This window comes from Dipodomys merriami, unplaced genomic scaffold (assembly GCF_024711535.1).
Source record: "Dipodomys merriami isolate MVZ:Mamm:240054 unplaced genomic scaffold, mDipMer1.0.p SCAF_33, whole genome shotgun sequence".
Taxonomy (NCBI): Eukaryota; Metazoa; Chordata; class Mammalia; order Rodentia; family Heteromyidae; genus Dipodomys; species Dipodomys merriami.
The window spans coordinates 17,894,082-17,909,842 of NW_027204826.1; the positions used below are offsets into that span (position 1 = coordinate 17,894,082).

The 15,761-nt window shown below is 47.5% G+C and overlaps 1 protein-coding gene across 1 annotated transcript in view; it reads left to right on the forward strand.

Annotated features, from left to right (window-relative positions):
• Window positions 1–6,514, forward strand: part of Whamm (WASP homolog associated with actin, golgi membranes and microtubules) — a 14,854-nt gene extending 8,340 nt beyond the window's left edge. Inside the window, exons 7-10 of the mRNA XM_070043342.1 lie at window positions 1,346–1,432; window positions 1,554–1,649; window positions 3,590–4,040; window positions 5,541–6,514. Of these exons, the coding sequence (XP_069899443.1) occupies window positions 1,346–1,432; window positions 1,554–1,649; window positions 3,590–4,040; window positions 5,541–5,845 (939 nt within the window). The 3' untranslated portion in view covers window positions 5,846–6,514. The remainder of the gene's footprint in view (window positions 1–1,345; window positions 1,433–1,553; window positions 1,650–3,589; window positions 4,041–5,540) is intronic.
• Window positions 6,515–15,761: the final 9,247 nt, after the last annotated feature.

Here is a 15,761-nt window from a genome sequence, read left to right on the forward strand (position 1 = left end):
ACTTCCAGTTTTCTGGTGGTTTATTGGAGATAAGAGTTTCATGGACTTTCTTGCACGGGCTGGCTTTGTTGTTGTTGTTTTTTTTTGGGGGGGGGCCTGAACTCTGGGCCTGGTCGCTGTCCCTCAGCTCTTCAGCTCAAGGCTAGTGCCCTACCACTTGAGCCACAGTGCCACTTTCGGCTTTTTTCTTTTTGCTTATGTGATGCTGAGGAATCGAACCCAGGGCCTCAGGGTGCAAGGCAAGTGTTCTACCACTGAGCCACCTTCCTAGCCCCGCACGGGCTGGCTTTGAACTGCGATCCTCAGATCTCAGCCTCCAGAGTAGCTAGGATTACAGGCATGAGCCACTGGCGCCCGGCTTTTCTTTTTTTCTTTTGAGCCAAAGCCTTACTTGTAACCCAGGCTGACCTTCAATTCATGATCTTCCTGTTTATTACTGTTTTATGTTATTATAAAGGGTTATTATACAGAAGGGTTATAGTTACATAACTTAGGTAAAGAGTGTATTTCTTTTTGGACAATGTCATTTCTTCCCTCACTCTTATGACTGTCTTCTTATATTTTGTACATATGTACTATAAATACTTAGATACTTTAAAGACAGAAATGAAAGTACTGTAGGAAGTTACGATAGCACCCCTTCTTCACAGGTTGCTGGAGGTGTGGGTTAGGAGCCACACAGACGATCTGACAACCCCAGCCTTTGCTCTCTGCCCCACACTCCAGCAGGCCAGGCAGGAGGCCGTGTGCTCAGCTCAGCCCTTGGAGCTGTGTAATGGTGGCGTGAGGGAGGCCTCCACCTATCAGAGGACCTGGGACATCTGCCCACACACCATCCCTGCTGCCAAGACCTGCCACTGGCTTCTGGAAAGCTGGGTTAATGGGACAGGAGGAGCCAGAGTCTACTTCAAGTTGAAATCACAGTCGAGCCACTCAGTAGCCATGGGCCCCTCGGTTCATTACCTACATGTAGTTTGAAGCGAGCCCTGGCAGGAAAGCCTATGAGACTCTTTATCTCCAGTTAACCAGTAAAAATCTAGAAGGAATAGCTCAAGTGGTAGAGCGCCAGTTTGGGAGTGAAAAAGCAGAGTAAGCGCTCAAGTGCCTGAGTCTAGGACCCAGGGCCAACACAACAACTATGAATAGCTTAAAAACCAGCTTGGTGTGAATTGAATCTCTCCAAGAACTCTGCTGTGAACAAAGTGCTCCTGTGCGTAGCCAGTCAGCCCTTCTCATCTGGCTGTGGGGGCAGACTAGGGAGCACCAGGAACCAGATTAATGAACACTCAGCACTAGCACAGGGCCGTGTTAGAAGTTGTTTGTGTGCTTTACATTGTTTTATCAGGGCCAGTGCAAAGAAACTCACCGGCTCAGATTACAACAGGCTGAAGCAAGCATAAGATATCTTCATCAGCATCACAGCATTCAGATGGTGAGTCACGGAAGGGAAACGCTGTGTCCTGAGCTGGCACAGGCTGGGTGCATGTCAGGGTCGAGCCTTTCTGTGTCACAATACATGAGCAACTTACAAACATGTATTTGCTCAAATACAGAAGAGAGACAAAGTAAAAGAAGAGGAGCAAAAGAAAAAGGAATGGATAAACATAGAACGTCAAAAAACGCTCCAACGATTAAGAGCATATAAAGGGGTAAGTTCTAGAAAATAATTATTTCACCTAAAGCCCATCTTAGGAGAAAGTATAAGGTATGAGCAGACAACTCAGAACATGAAATGTTTTATTGTTTTTTGTTTTGGTTGGTTGTGGGACTTGAACTCTGGGCCTGGGTGCTGTCCTTGAGCTCCACAGCACCACTTCTGGTTTTCTGGTGAGTGACTGGAATCTCATGGACTTTCCTGCCTGGGCTGGCTTTGAACCTCAGATCTCAGCCTCCTGAGTAGCTAGGATGACAAGCGTGAGCCACCAGTGCCCAGCACATGAAATGTTTTCAAACACAAGTTGTGGTGTATCAATATTATAAACCACAACTTAAAAGAGGTGTTTTTGTTTTTGTTGTTTGGCTGTGGGGGTGCTGTCCCTGAGCTAGCGCCCTCACACTTGGAGCCATAGTTCCACTGCCAGGTTTTGAATGGTTAATTGTAGGTAAGAGTCTCACAGCGACTTTTCTGCCCGGGCTGACTTTGAAATGCAATTCTCAGATCTCAGCCTCCTGAGGAGCTGGGATTATAGGCGTGAGCCACTAGCAACCAGCTTGCTTTTTGTTGTGTGTATGTGTGTTTTAAGACAGTCTCGCTGTGTGGCTCAGGCTAGTCTTGAACTCCTCCTGCTCCTCCCCTCCATGAGAGGACTGAGCTATGCCGCTGCGGTTCAGACCAGCAGGAAAATGGGACGTAGTTCACCTGCCTACAGATCCACTCCAGTGCACGATCTGGTTCACACCCGTGGCTCCACGCACTGCACTGTCTCACTGGCTTGTCCCTCTCTTGAGAGAATTACTTAGGGTGGGATTTTCTTTATCACACTAACATCGCAGGCTGGAACCATACGCACTTGGAGGAAAAAAATACCCAGTCCCTTTGATGTACTTTTTTTTTTTTTTGTCGGTTGTGGGTCTTGACTCTAGGCCTGGGCGCTGTCCCTCGGCTCTTCAGCTCAAGGCGAGCGCTCTACCGCTTGAGCCACAGCGCCACTTATGGTTTTCTGGTGGTTTACTGGAGATGAGTCTCACAGACTTTCCTGCCTGGGCTGGCTTTGAACCGTGATCCTCAGATCTCGCCTCCTGAGTAGCTAGGATGGCAGGCGTGACCCACTGTGCCTGTTCTTTTTACCCTACCATTTGTATTCAACACTTCAGATTTTGTATTACTTCTTTCCATGACTTAATGTTTTGACTAAATTGGGCATGTTTTCATCTTCCTCTCCTTTAGAGTTCCTGATTTTTCATGTTAAAACTTGTATTTTCATCTAATCTTTTCTTTTCACATCTTCATTTCATTACCAAGAAGTTAGTAAAACTTGATTGAACGCTATAATTGTTTTTTTATTTTTGGTGGTACTGGAGCTTGATCTCATGACCTTGAGGTGCTAGGCAGGTGTTCTACCTTCTGAACCATGCCCACAGCTCTCTTTGGTTTTAGTTATTTTCAGGTAGGGAATTATGTTTTTGCGCAGGGCTGGCCCCAGACTTTGGTCCTCACAACCGAAGCCTGCTGTGTAGTAGGATCACAGAGAGGACTGGTTTTGATTGTGATGGTGTCTTGTTAACTTGTTGTTTGGGCTGTCCTTGGACTGTGATCCTCTTCACACTGGAGCATCTGGGATTTGTAGGTGTGAGCCACCATGCTCAGCAAGTGCTTATTTTTGATTTTTGGTTTGAGATCTGGACCAGAACTTGGTGCTGGACCCTTTTGTTCATTGGGTAGCATTCCACCAGCAGAGTCACGTCTCCAACCCAAGTGCTTGCTTTTCCAATCCGTAGAAAGAGGCTTAGTAGTGAGATCATGTAAGTGCAAATGACCAGGGGCCACTTTGCAGTGAGAACTTGTGCACACATCACGCTTGCAGTGGTCTGTTCACACCTGCCTGGTGTGCGTTGGTGGCAGCCTTCTCACGAGTTTTTCCATGTTCAGAAGTGTCCAGCTCAGTCTGTGCTGAAGACCTGCCCAGAAGCCATGACTGGGAACCTGCAGTCACCCTCTGCTGATCCCCAGTGGGTGTCCAGGACTCCAGGGGCTGGAGGAGGACCTCCCGTCCCCCAAGGCAGGGGTGAGAAGACTCCGCAGCACCAAGACTGTTCTGGAACCATCCCTGTCCAGACACATCCCAAACCCAGTGAGGAACTGTCACTGTCAGCACCACCTCCTCCTCCTCCTCCTCCTCCTCCTCCTCCTCCTCCTCCTCCTCCTCCTCCTCCTCCCCCACCACTGCCCCTGCTGCCCCCTGCTCTGGCCTCCGCCTCTCAAGCTGTCACTCATCAGAACTCGGCCCTCGGAGCCCCACTAACGGATGACCAGCCACGCTCCCTACTGTGTGAACTAGCAGAAAGACCACGTGGTTGCGCTGGAAGTTTTCAGGGCCCAGGTAATGGCTGGAATTGTCCTGCGTCACCTTCTTCAGTTCAGACTTCCTTTTCAAGAATTCTAGACTTGGAATGGTCCAGTATTTTTGTTGCCTTGAAGTATTGCTTCTATTAGAGTTGGTGCAGCTCAATTTCATTAAGATGGATAAATATAAACTCAGCCTAAGCAAAAAAATGTGTTTTAAAGTTTGCTGAGCTTATGGCTTGCGATTTTGGAAGCTATCAAGAATCTACTTGTTTTCCTTTTTTTTCCCCTGTCAGTCATGGGGCTTGAACTCAGGGCCTTGGCACTGCCCCTGACTAGGCTTTTTTGTAGTCACAGTTCCACCTCTGGTTTCCTGGTGGTTAATTACAGATGAAAGTCTCATGGACTTCCCTGCCTGGGCTGGCTTTGAAGGTGATGCTCAGATCTCAGCCTCCTGAGCAGCCAGGATGACAGGCGTGAGCCACCGGCGCTTGGCACCGTTTGTCCTCCTCCTTCCCCCTCCAGACAGCCTCACGGGTTAGCCTCGGCTAACCTGGATCCTGCAGTCCTCGAGTCAGGGTTGATACGCATGTGCACCTATTGCTGGCCAAGCCCAGGCTTAACGCACAGAACGTTCTCTCACTGAAACGATGTGTGAAATGTAACTAGAAAATGCCCCTGATTGTAAGACTTATTCTTCCCTGAAGGGAATTAAAGTCAGCTGTAGGCTTAAATAAAAAATGAAGTGCCATTGTCAGCCAGAGGGTGGACTGGGAGTCACCACAACATGCGTGTCTGGGAGTGCACACTGTAGCCACAACCTGCTGTGGATACAACAGGGTCTCAAGGTGCCTGAGTGAAAATAGCTTCTTGTCCTTGCCCTGAAACTCTGAGTGAATCTGTGTTTTGACAGGACTTCACACCCTCAGACATAGTGTGTAGCTACTCCAGGGGAATGTAGGTGGAATCACACACTCTATATGCAGAAGAACGCGTCCGTGCCGCCCCTCCCCATTCATTGAGCTGCCTGTTAGAGTTTTACTGCAAGTCAGTGTGTGTGTGGAAACCACCTGCGTCATTCCACAGTGAGTCACTGCTGACAGCCAGCACTGAAGCCAGAGAAGCCTGCAGGAAGGGAAATGGGCGTGCAAGCTGGGGGACCAGTCCTGTGCAGTGGGTGAGGCTGGTTCCTCCCAGGCTGCCTGGGTGTCCTGAAAAACAGGCATTCCAACCAGAGGTGTGGCTGTGCTTTAACAAAAAGTGAGGGTTAAGTTGGACCCATTAGTTCTTGAGCTGTCCTGGATCTGTCCTCGATTGCCAGTTGAGCATGAGTTACTGCGCTATGGGTCTGTGATTGCCAGTTGAGTATTAGTTACTGAGCTATCCTTTGATTACCAGCAGGTAATCAATGCATTTACTCAACAGAGGGATGATTGTTGTTTAAGTAAAGGCGCTAACGGGATGTGTCTGTGTGACATTTACTGCAGAGTCCTGGGGCCTGCGCTTCACAATGCTTGCTCTGTCTCCCCCATTTCAGGATCTATGGATGAAGTGCTGGCCTCCTTGCGGCAGGAAAGAACACCTCTCAGGAAAGCAGAAGGGCCTGCTGTGCCCGAGGGGCCCCCTCCCCGCTCCTCAGCCAACGAGCAGATTCTGGCTGCCATAAGGCAGGGGGTCAGACTGAAGAAAGTCCACTTGGACTCAGGCCCACACCTGGGCCCCAACAGAAAGCCAGCCAGCGACCTGGAGAGGAGCATCAAGGCTGCGCTGCAAAGAATCAACAGGGTGTCTGCCGACTCGGAGGACAGTGACGAGCAGAGCCCTGGAGAGTGGGATCGTTAGGCCCTTCGTGGGTCTGCCGCAGGCAGGCAGGCAGGCCGCACAGTACCCAGGCCAGGGGGCTGTGGGGGAGACACTGGGAGAAAGCACAGATGCTGCCACCACCACACCAAACCAGTCGGTGGGACCCATTGCCAGCCTACTTGAAAGAGCACCTGCCTCTCCGTGGGGTCACAGGGTCACAGAATATTCTGGTCCTGCATGCTGTGTGACTGCTGTACTGCACCATGAGACCCCTGACCTTGTCCTGTGCCTATGGAAGGTTTCTCAGATCGAATGTGAACACTGCCTTAGCAATGATCAAAGCAAATTACTTTAAATAGATAACAAGTGTACTTTATGTATCAAGCACTGTTTCCATGCACAATAAAAGGGCTATTTATAATGCACTGGTCAGTGAGGGGAAGCAGAAGCAGAGCACAGGCTCCTCCCCCCTCCCCATGGGTTTGTCTTCCAGGATTTCAGCTAAACCTTGGTTCCTACATGCTCAGGGTGGAGGCCTAGTGGGATTTTTTCTCCTCACCTAGTGTGAAAATAGGAAACTCTTAAACTGTTATCCTTAAACATTGTTTTCCTGTTCTTACAACATCAATCCTGAGTTTCCTCTGAACAGAATGAACCCCAACTGTTTCTAAAGAAACATCCTGTAATAGACCCAAAACTTTCCTGCTTGTTCGTCTGTGATTCTGGGCCATACCAACCTGTGGACCTGGGCTGGCATGGCTGGGGGTGTGGGCGGGCCCAAGTCCTCGGCAGCTACAGCCTGGACCTGCCTCTGGGGTGCTGGGTTTCTTCGGTGTGGCGCCGGGAGCTGCCCGCAGGAATGCCGCAAGCCCTACGCTCCCAGCTCAGCCCAGCTCCTGTGTATGAACAGCACCTCCCCGCCTGCCGAGCCCTGGTGTGGACCAGGCCGACCGCACAGCCTGGGCCGCGCGCCCTTGCAGGGGCTGAGCCAGATGCTTACTTGCTGGGCTTCGGCTCCAAACCCCAGAGGCCTCCTTCCCCACTCCAGGTGGGGCAGGCCAGGCTCGCCACCAAGACAGCCTTCGATTCAGCATTTAAAAATGGCAAACTCAGGACATTTTCATGCCTGTTTTGCAGGTTGGGGAACCTTGCCACGTGCCAAGGGCCACCTGGGCATTTATAGCAGCAGGTGACAGCAACTCACCAATGCAGGCAGCCTGGGCCACAGCCACACCCTGGCCCACCAGGAAGCGTGGTCAGTTCCAGATGTTCTCAGAATTATGCTCTCAAGGGCTTGCCAAGGATGAGAAGCCTTCAAAGAGAATTTACACATTTAAAGTTCCCGGCCCAGCTATGTCTTTAATACCTCAAAACTTAGCTTCCTTCAGAAACTTCTCTTCCCTCATTTCTATTTCGCACCCTTCTTCAGGCAAAGCCTTGAAGTAAATCCAAAGTTTGGCTTGAAGGAGTTCAGAGCGAGGAGGGGGAACATGGCTCCTGTCATCTAGCTTCGAGCCGGAGTGCTGCTGCCCATCAGTGTTTGCCTACAAAGCTCCTCCCTGGCTTTCCAGCCCTACTTTCTATTTTCTTTTTTTTCTTTTTTTCCCGGTCGTGGGGCCTGAACTCTGGGCCTGGGCGCTGTCCCTCAGCTCTTCAGCTCAAGGCTAGCGCTCTACCACTTGAGCCACAGCACCACTTCCGGCTTTTTTCTTTTTGCTTATGTGGTGCTGAGGAATCGAACCCAGGGCCTCAAGCATGCAAGGCAAGCGCTCTACCACTGAGCCACCTTCCCAGCCCGAGCCCTACTTTGTAAAGGCTGGCACTGTACGCACATACACAAAGCCCCCGAGACTTTGCTGCTGTCACCGGGGCAGCCACTTCCCCTGTGGGTTTTACGCCAACACCACGAGCCCCGCCGTCAGACCTCTGCCAAGCCCTCCTTCACCCTCAGACCTGCCTCCCCTCCCCCAGCCACCTTTGCACCTTGTCCCGTGGCTGTCTTTATACCTCAGCCACAGCCCTGGCTGCCAGGCGGCCAGGTGACCGTGGCTCACAGCCCAGTCTGATGACAGCGGCTGGGATCTGGTCCTAGGACGGCTAATCTGTAATTGGCTGGTTCTTAGAGCTGTCCCAGAGGGGAAGGCAATGAGCTGTGCTGAGCGGAACTGTTCACTTGTTCATTCCTTCCCTCTCCATAATTTGAACTGAGAATTAAACAGGGAACGGCAGAAGTTACTTTCAAAAGGGTTTTGAAACTGGGTGCCAGTGGCTCATGCCTATAACCGTAGTCACAAGGAAGCTGAGATTGAGAGGATTGTGGTTTGAAGACATCCTGGGCAAAAAAAGTCCATGAATCTCCATCTCCAAATGACCACCAAAAGCCAGACTGGAGGCATGGCTCAAGTGGCGGAGAACCAGTTGAGCAAGCAAGTGAAGCGAGTGTGAGGCCCTGCGTTCAAAGCCTGCCACCAGCAGAAAGGGCTCTGACGAGTGACCACCACATATCCTCGACGGCCATGTACGACCATGGCTTCACACAGCAGACTTCCATGTAGGATGAACACACATGAGGAATGTTCTGGTTTCCTACTGCTACCTTAAATTACTGAAAATGAAGTAGCTCAACACAAGGGTTTCCAGAAGAGATCTGTAGGTCAGGAGTACAACAGTTCAAGGGATGGTACCCTCTCCTGAAGACTCCAGAAGATGCGTTTCTCTGCCTTTTCTCATTTCTACAAGCCACTTGTGTTCCTTGGCTTGTGGCTCCATCTTCAAAGCCAGAAGGATCTCGGTGAGGACTTGTGACTAGACTGGGTTGACCCCGATGATCTGGGATAATCAATCTTCCATCTGAATCCCTTTGTCTTTCCACTTAACAATCAAAGGCTCCAAGGACAAGGCCTCTCTGGGGCCTCTTGTTCTGTTAGCAAAAGGCCCTTGCTGGAAGATGGGTTGCCAAAGTCAGGAAGTTTTCTTTTCTTTTTTTTTGATCCAGTCATAGGGCCTGAACTCTGGGCCTGGGCGCTGTCCCTCAGCTCTTCAGCTCAAGGCTAGCGCTCTACCACTTGAGCCATAGCGCCACTTCTGGCTTTTTCTGCTTATGTGGTGCTGAGGAATCGAACCCAGGGCCTCATGCATGCAAGGCAAGCACTCTACCACTGAGCCACCTTCCCAGCCCCAGGAAGTTTTCTTGAGACAGGCTGGCAACCCAAATTGCAGCTGGTCTGAAACCATCCTCAGAAATTGCTCAATGGCTCTCCTTGCAGCGTTGGTGTGAGAGCAGAGTCTGAGTAGCGACTGTGAGAGTCATAGCTGGACGAGCATTTAAGGAAGTTTCTTCTGCTTGACCAAGTGTTGGTCAAAGGGAGTGCAGCTGAAACTAACTAAAGGAGGTAGTATGCTTCCAGAAAAGTCTCAAGGAAAATGGCCCATGGGACCGGGTTTTAAAGGAAAGGGTGGAGAGAGTCAGCCAGTTAGCGTGAGAGTGGGAGATAACATTCTCCCCCAGAGTATGGAGGTACCGAAGTGGCTGTGTCTTCCTTAGGGACAGTGACCTTCTTGGGAGGTGGGTAGAGCGGACACATCTCTGAAATGGCATCATGTGACGCTGCCGTTCCATGCAAGTCCTCAGAGCTTTCATCATGTAAATAATTTCCATAGCTCCCTTTATAATAAGCTGATGGTAACTACTCAATAAAAGGAAGGACTTTCTACCTGGGAAGTGGAGCTGCGGCTCAAGTGGTGAGCATGGTCCAAGACTCACAGCTGACACTGTCCCTGAAAGCAGGGAAGCGTGGGTGGTGCTGAGGGTGAGGGGAGACGAGGCCCCGAAGTGGCTGCGGCCCCTCCCGGCGAGGGGCGTTCCGGCCGGGCTTGCACCGATCCTGGCTGGGCTCCGCTTCCTGGCCACCTGTGCCTCTGAGCCCGGCTGCCTGCAGATCTCACCGCTGGGTGGCATGCGGCAGTGATGGGGGTGCCTGGGCACTTGCGTTTGCAGGGCTGGTGGGCGGCAGGGAGGAACGGCAGGGCATGGAGAGGGACACAGGAGGCCTTGCAGGTGGCCCCACCCGCTCCTCACACCTGGGGAAGGCATAAGCCCCTCAAAACCATCAGGCACTCACCTTTGGAGACAGGTGAACCTGAGTTGAGGTCACATTTCAGGAGCCTGGTGGAACAGGGGCTCAAAACAGAGGGGAAAACAGGGAAGGCCTTATTTTACTCCTGAGCTGAAGGCTGGGCTTCACACCTGCGCCGGCCACACTCTGTCCTGTGAACACAGCCTGTGGAGGTGGCTCTTCTGGTGGGGAGCGGTTATGATGAGCTGCCTCCCCAGTGGCCAGGCAACCAGCACTCACGCCACAGAAGGCCGGCCGGCAGGGCTGGAGGTGCGGCTCAGGAGCTACCACGCAGTGAGCAAGTGTGTTCAGATACCAGTACTGCCAAGGGGGGGGGGAGGAGAGAGACAGAGATAAGAGACAGAGAGAGACAGAGACAGAGACAGACACAGAGACAGAGAGAGACAGAGACAGAGAGAGACAGACACAGAGACAGAGACAGACAGAGACAGAGAGGAAGAGGCAGAGAGGAAGAGAGGAGAGACAGAGAGAGACACACAGACAGACAGAAACAGAGATGGAGAGAGAGACAGACAGAGGAGAGAGAGAGGATAGGGAGACCGAGAGACACACAGAAAGAGACACAGAGAGAAACAGAGATACAGATGCAGAGAGAGAGACAGAGACAGACACGGGAGTTGGGGTGGGAGGGAGAGGTCTAGTCCCTGCAGGAGAAGAATACCTCTCCAGCGGAGAAAACGACTGGGAAAGCTCACTGAGGCAGACTATGACCAGTAAATTGTGAAGAAAAGGGTGAGGGAAGGGAGGAAGGAGAGGGAGAGGGGAAATAGGGAATGGGAGAAAGAGAGAGGGAGAGGGAGAGAGGGAGAGGGAGAGGGAGAGGGAGAGAAGGGGGAAGGGGGAGGGAGAGGGAGAGGGAGAGAGGGAGAGGGAGAGGGAAAGGAAGAGAGAGAGGGGGGAAGGGGGAGGGAGAGGGAGAGGGAGAGGGAGAGAGGGAGAGAGGGAGAGGGAAAGAGGGAGAGAGAGGGAGAGGGAGAGGGAGAGGGAGAGAGGGAGAGAGAGGGGGTCTTTTAGTAAGCAAGAAATGCTGAAATGGCATTTAACTTGAAAAGGTGGGAAAAAAACAAAATTAAGAAGAGCACAAACATAAGAATCATGGTAAAATAGTAAATTGTAACAAATCTCATGGGTTGGTTCTTTGAAAAGACTAATACAAAGACTAAGAGGGAGAGGGGGGGAAAGGGGGAGGGAGAGGGAGAGAGAGAGGGAGAGAGAGAGGGGGGAAAGGGGGAGGGAGAGGGAGAGAGGGAGAGAGGGAGAGAGGGAGAGAGGGAGAGGGAGAGGCAGGTCCAGGCCACGGAAGACAAGAAGGACATTAGCTTACTTGGGGAAATTAAGAACTTCCAAATACCTTGTCAAGGCACAAAAGACTTTGGAAGCTTTTTGTCAGCTTAAAAACAGACAGTTTTCTGAACCATGTATTTCTACATATAGAGTTCTATTACAACAAAAAAACTCACAAAGGCATACAAGTCTTTAATGGAAAATCATTTTCCCTAAGTATAGGAAGATCATTTGCCAAATGACATCCAACAGAAACAGATACTGCAAAAGCTGTTAGATTCACAAGAGAACAGAAATACAATTGCAGGGGGACTCATGAACCTTTGTCTCTACTGATTCAAGTAAGTAAAAGTTAAAGGCTATACTATTTCATACTTTAAATAAAGTAGAATTAGTAAGACTGAATTTTACTCCTTGCAGAGAATATACTTTCTCCACGGTCCTAGGGATAGTTACTAAAATAAAAACTTACTAGGTCGTAAAAGAACATTAGTAAAATCCAAAAGATGTACAGGCCCTAACCTCGCTGACAAGAAGGCAATGAAACAGCAAGACTGTAACAAATACTAACTACAACATCAAACAGCAAACTAGAAACCTAAACATGTAACTTAAATAACCACTAATGTTCAAGTCAATCCCGGGGCTTGAACTCAGGGCCTGGACACTAACCCTGAGCTTCATTTGCTCAAGGTTAGTACTCTACCACTTGAGTCATAGCACCACTTCCAACCTTTTCTGTGTATGTGGTACTGAGAAATCGAAGCCAGGGATTCATGCATGCTAGGCAAGCACTCCACCACTAAGCCACATTCCCAGCCCTAAAATCTGAAATTATAAACATATATCAATACATAAAAATTAGAGATAGACAAAGATATATTCAGAGGAAAATTGATAGTCTTACAATGCCAGTGTCTTTTAGTAAGCAAGAAATGCTGAAATGGCATTTAACTTGAAAAGGTGGGAAAAAAACAAAATTAAGAAGAGCACAAACATAAGAATCATGGTAAAATAGTAAATTGTAACAAATCTCATGGGTTGGTTCTTTGAAAAGACTAATACAAAGACTAATTTCTGGAAAAATTAATCTGAATAAAAAAGGGCAAGCAGAGACAGACCTGAACAAGAAAGAATACAATTTCATGCTGACAAATTTAAAGATCTTAATAAAATTATTATTTAGGAAAATTTAATTGTCAAAAACTTAGTGAACAGGAATAAAGTTTTAAGACACCAGTGAGCATGGAAAAAATAGAGGAAAATTATCAAAGGATTACTTCCTAAAAAAGGCACTAGATTTAGACAGTTTATACATGTTACAAAAACTCCAAAGAGCAAAAAATTCTATTACTCAAACTATTCTAGGTTATAGAAAAGATACAGAGAGCTTCTTTTTTAAAAATGAAGTTAACATAAAGATACCTAAGGAAAAAAAAGCAAAAATCATAAGTATCTCTCTTATTGAGATGTGAGTTCCAAAATAAAATCAAGGAGCCAAATCCAGAAGAATGCTTTCTCATCGTAATGCTCTTGGGCTGGGAAGGTGGCTCAGTGGTTAGAGTGTGTGCCTTGCATGCATGAGGCCCTGGGTTCGATTCCTCAGCCAGAAGTGGCGCTGTGGCTCTAGTGGTAGAGCACTAACCTTGAAGTGAAGAGGTGAGGGACAGCGCCCAGGCCCAGAGTTCAGGCCCCATGACTGGCCAAACAAAACCCCCTAAAACAAACAAACAAACAAAAAACTTCCAAACTCATCATAATGCTCTTAATGTATTATACAAATGGTATACAATTTTGTAGGAAAAGCATAAAACAGATAAGAAACACAAAATGAAAACCTACCATAGGTCAACAACTACAAATGACCACTGTTAACATTGAAAGGGAGTGTAGAGATATACTATGACCATATCAGAGTTTTGTAGAAACGCAGGGAGGGATTCACATTAGGTGAAGCTATGAAAATAATTCTTACGCCATAAAGAGAAAAACATTTGAGCTGCTCAACAGATGTAAAAAAGTCATTTACTAAAATCCCAGCACCCAACACTTAGAAAACTTTTAGCAACTTAGAAACAGAAGGACCTAACCTTTAATCATACCAGTATCCTACCATAAGAATCACATTTATGCTTTTGGAAAAATGCTAGAGATGTTCCAAGGAAAAAAATATATAAAGAAGCATGTACAATACCAGCCCAATTATTTACACATTAACATTATCTAAAAGTGCTGGTCAATGTGATGAGACAAAAAGTAAAGTAAGATTATTAAAATTTGGAGATAAAATTATCCCTACCCTGAACTAGTACCTATCCAAAAGAGACAAAAGTAATTAGCAAGACTACTAGAATGAATTCAGTAATCAGCTAGTTATCAAATAACCAACTGGCAGGTTAAATAAACAAATATGCAACCAAGCACTACTCATAAGCAGTTAGGAGTGAGGTAGATGGACACTTACCGACACAGGAAGAAGGTGACGAAGGCCTATTGCCAAGGGAAGAATGAGCGCGGAGGAGTTGTGTCATGCCAGCAAAATGATAAACGTTTTAGGAAACACTGAGGAATATGCACAAATTGCTGAATGTGTGGGGGCAGAGGGATTTTAATTATAGGGCAACTTTGATCTCCTAATTTCTTTTTAAGGTCTGAGACCAGGACCCAAACTCAGTAGCTGATGCTTTCACTGATTGACTAGCACTCTACCAACTCACCATCCCTCCCCAGCCCTTGTCTTTGTTTGCAGTACTGAGTCTGAACTCAGAGCCTCACACTTGTGAGGGAGGTGTTCTATCCACCACCTGGACCACGCCTCCAGGTCTTTTTGTGTTAGCTTCTTTTTCAGACAGGGTGTGAAGCTTTTGCTTTCCTGTTTCCCAAGTAGCTGGGATTACAAGTGTGAGCCACCAATCTCCCTGCCTTGTGTTTTTTTGTTTTATGTTTAAACTTCAAAACTTTTAAAATTTATCATCTTAAATTGGAAAAATCAGAAGATTTAATTTTCATTAAAAAAGGAGAGACATACCTAACACACTAATAAAAAGCAGTTGGAAAATATTTACGAAAGTAACAACAACTAAAAAATTACCTTTATTAGAAAAAAAAACAGGCTGAGGGGCATAAAATTAAACATTATGAATTTGCTGAAAGAGAAACAATTATAAAGATGTTAATTCTATTGAATATACAAATTTTATGTAATTCAATTTCCAATTGTCTTAAACATTACAAAAGAATCCTGATATCTCTTGGAGCTATGAATAGGCAAAGAATACTGGGAATTTTTTTTTAAGTGTCAGGAACGAGGACATTTATTCTAAAGTGATGACGGTCCAGCAGAGACCCTGCTGGAGCAGCTGACCGGAAGGAGGCCCCAGAGGCCCACTTGGGACACCCAACACAGGGACTGGGGGTACCGTAAAAGTGAAACTTGATATTAGAAAATAAGTTGCAAATTGAAACAATAAATATACAAGAGGAAAACACTGATGAATATTTACACAGTCATGAAATTAAAATTGGAAAGACCTTCATTAAAATGACAGGAAAGGCAGTAACTACATAGGGAAAGATGAATGTGACTAAGAAGTGTTTTAAATACCTGAACATTAAAAAAAAGCCATATATACAACCTAAATTTTTTTTAGATATAAATGAGATCATTACACATCTTACAAGAAAACTGGCCAGGAGATGAATATAGATAGGTAAAACCAAAAAAAAAAAAATACAGTTGGGTACTATTTTTCCTAATGAGGATCATATTTTAACCAATGTTGTAGTTTTTAGTTCCCATCTCATATAGCAGGAGGGTGGGAGGTTTTGGAGCATGGCTACTGTGGGTATACTCTGAGTGTTCCTTCTGAAAGGCAACATGAGACTGTGTGTACTAGAAGTCCTAAAAATGGACTTTTGTGTGTGTGTGTGTGTGTGCCAGTCCTAGAGTTTGAACTCATGGCCTGGGTGCTGTCCCTGAGCTTTTTGCTCAAGGCTAGCACTCTACCACTTGAACCACAGCTCCACTTCCAGCTTCTTTGGGGGTTAATTAGAGATAAGATTCTCATGGACTTTCCACAATCCTCAAAGCTCAGCCTCCTGAGTAGCTGGGATTACCATCAGCGCCCAGCTGCTTTTTACCTGTTAGAATAGGATATGCTACACTTTAGTCACAACTTAAATGCCAGGTGTAACCCTGCAGGTTTGCTCCTTGTTGGTGTCTGGTAGGTGGGGTGAACAGAGGAGAGCTGTTCCTGTCAGTCTCTGAAGGACCCAGGCCAACACAAGTTCTACCACGAGGACATCACCATACGCCAACTAGGCAAAGGCACAGGCAGTGGAGCATTTCAGTCTCAGCCTGGAGTTCTAGGTAGGACCTGGGCAGTCACAGGTCCTTGAATGGCTACCAAGAGGCTGGGAAGGGAGAAAGGGGGCTGCCAATAAGAAGAAGCATGTTTGAGCCAGCAAGTCTAATTTCAGAAATTTGTCCTAAGTAGATATCCTAGAAGTGTACAAATATTTCAGAAGAATTTCAT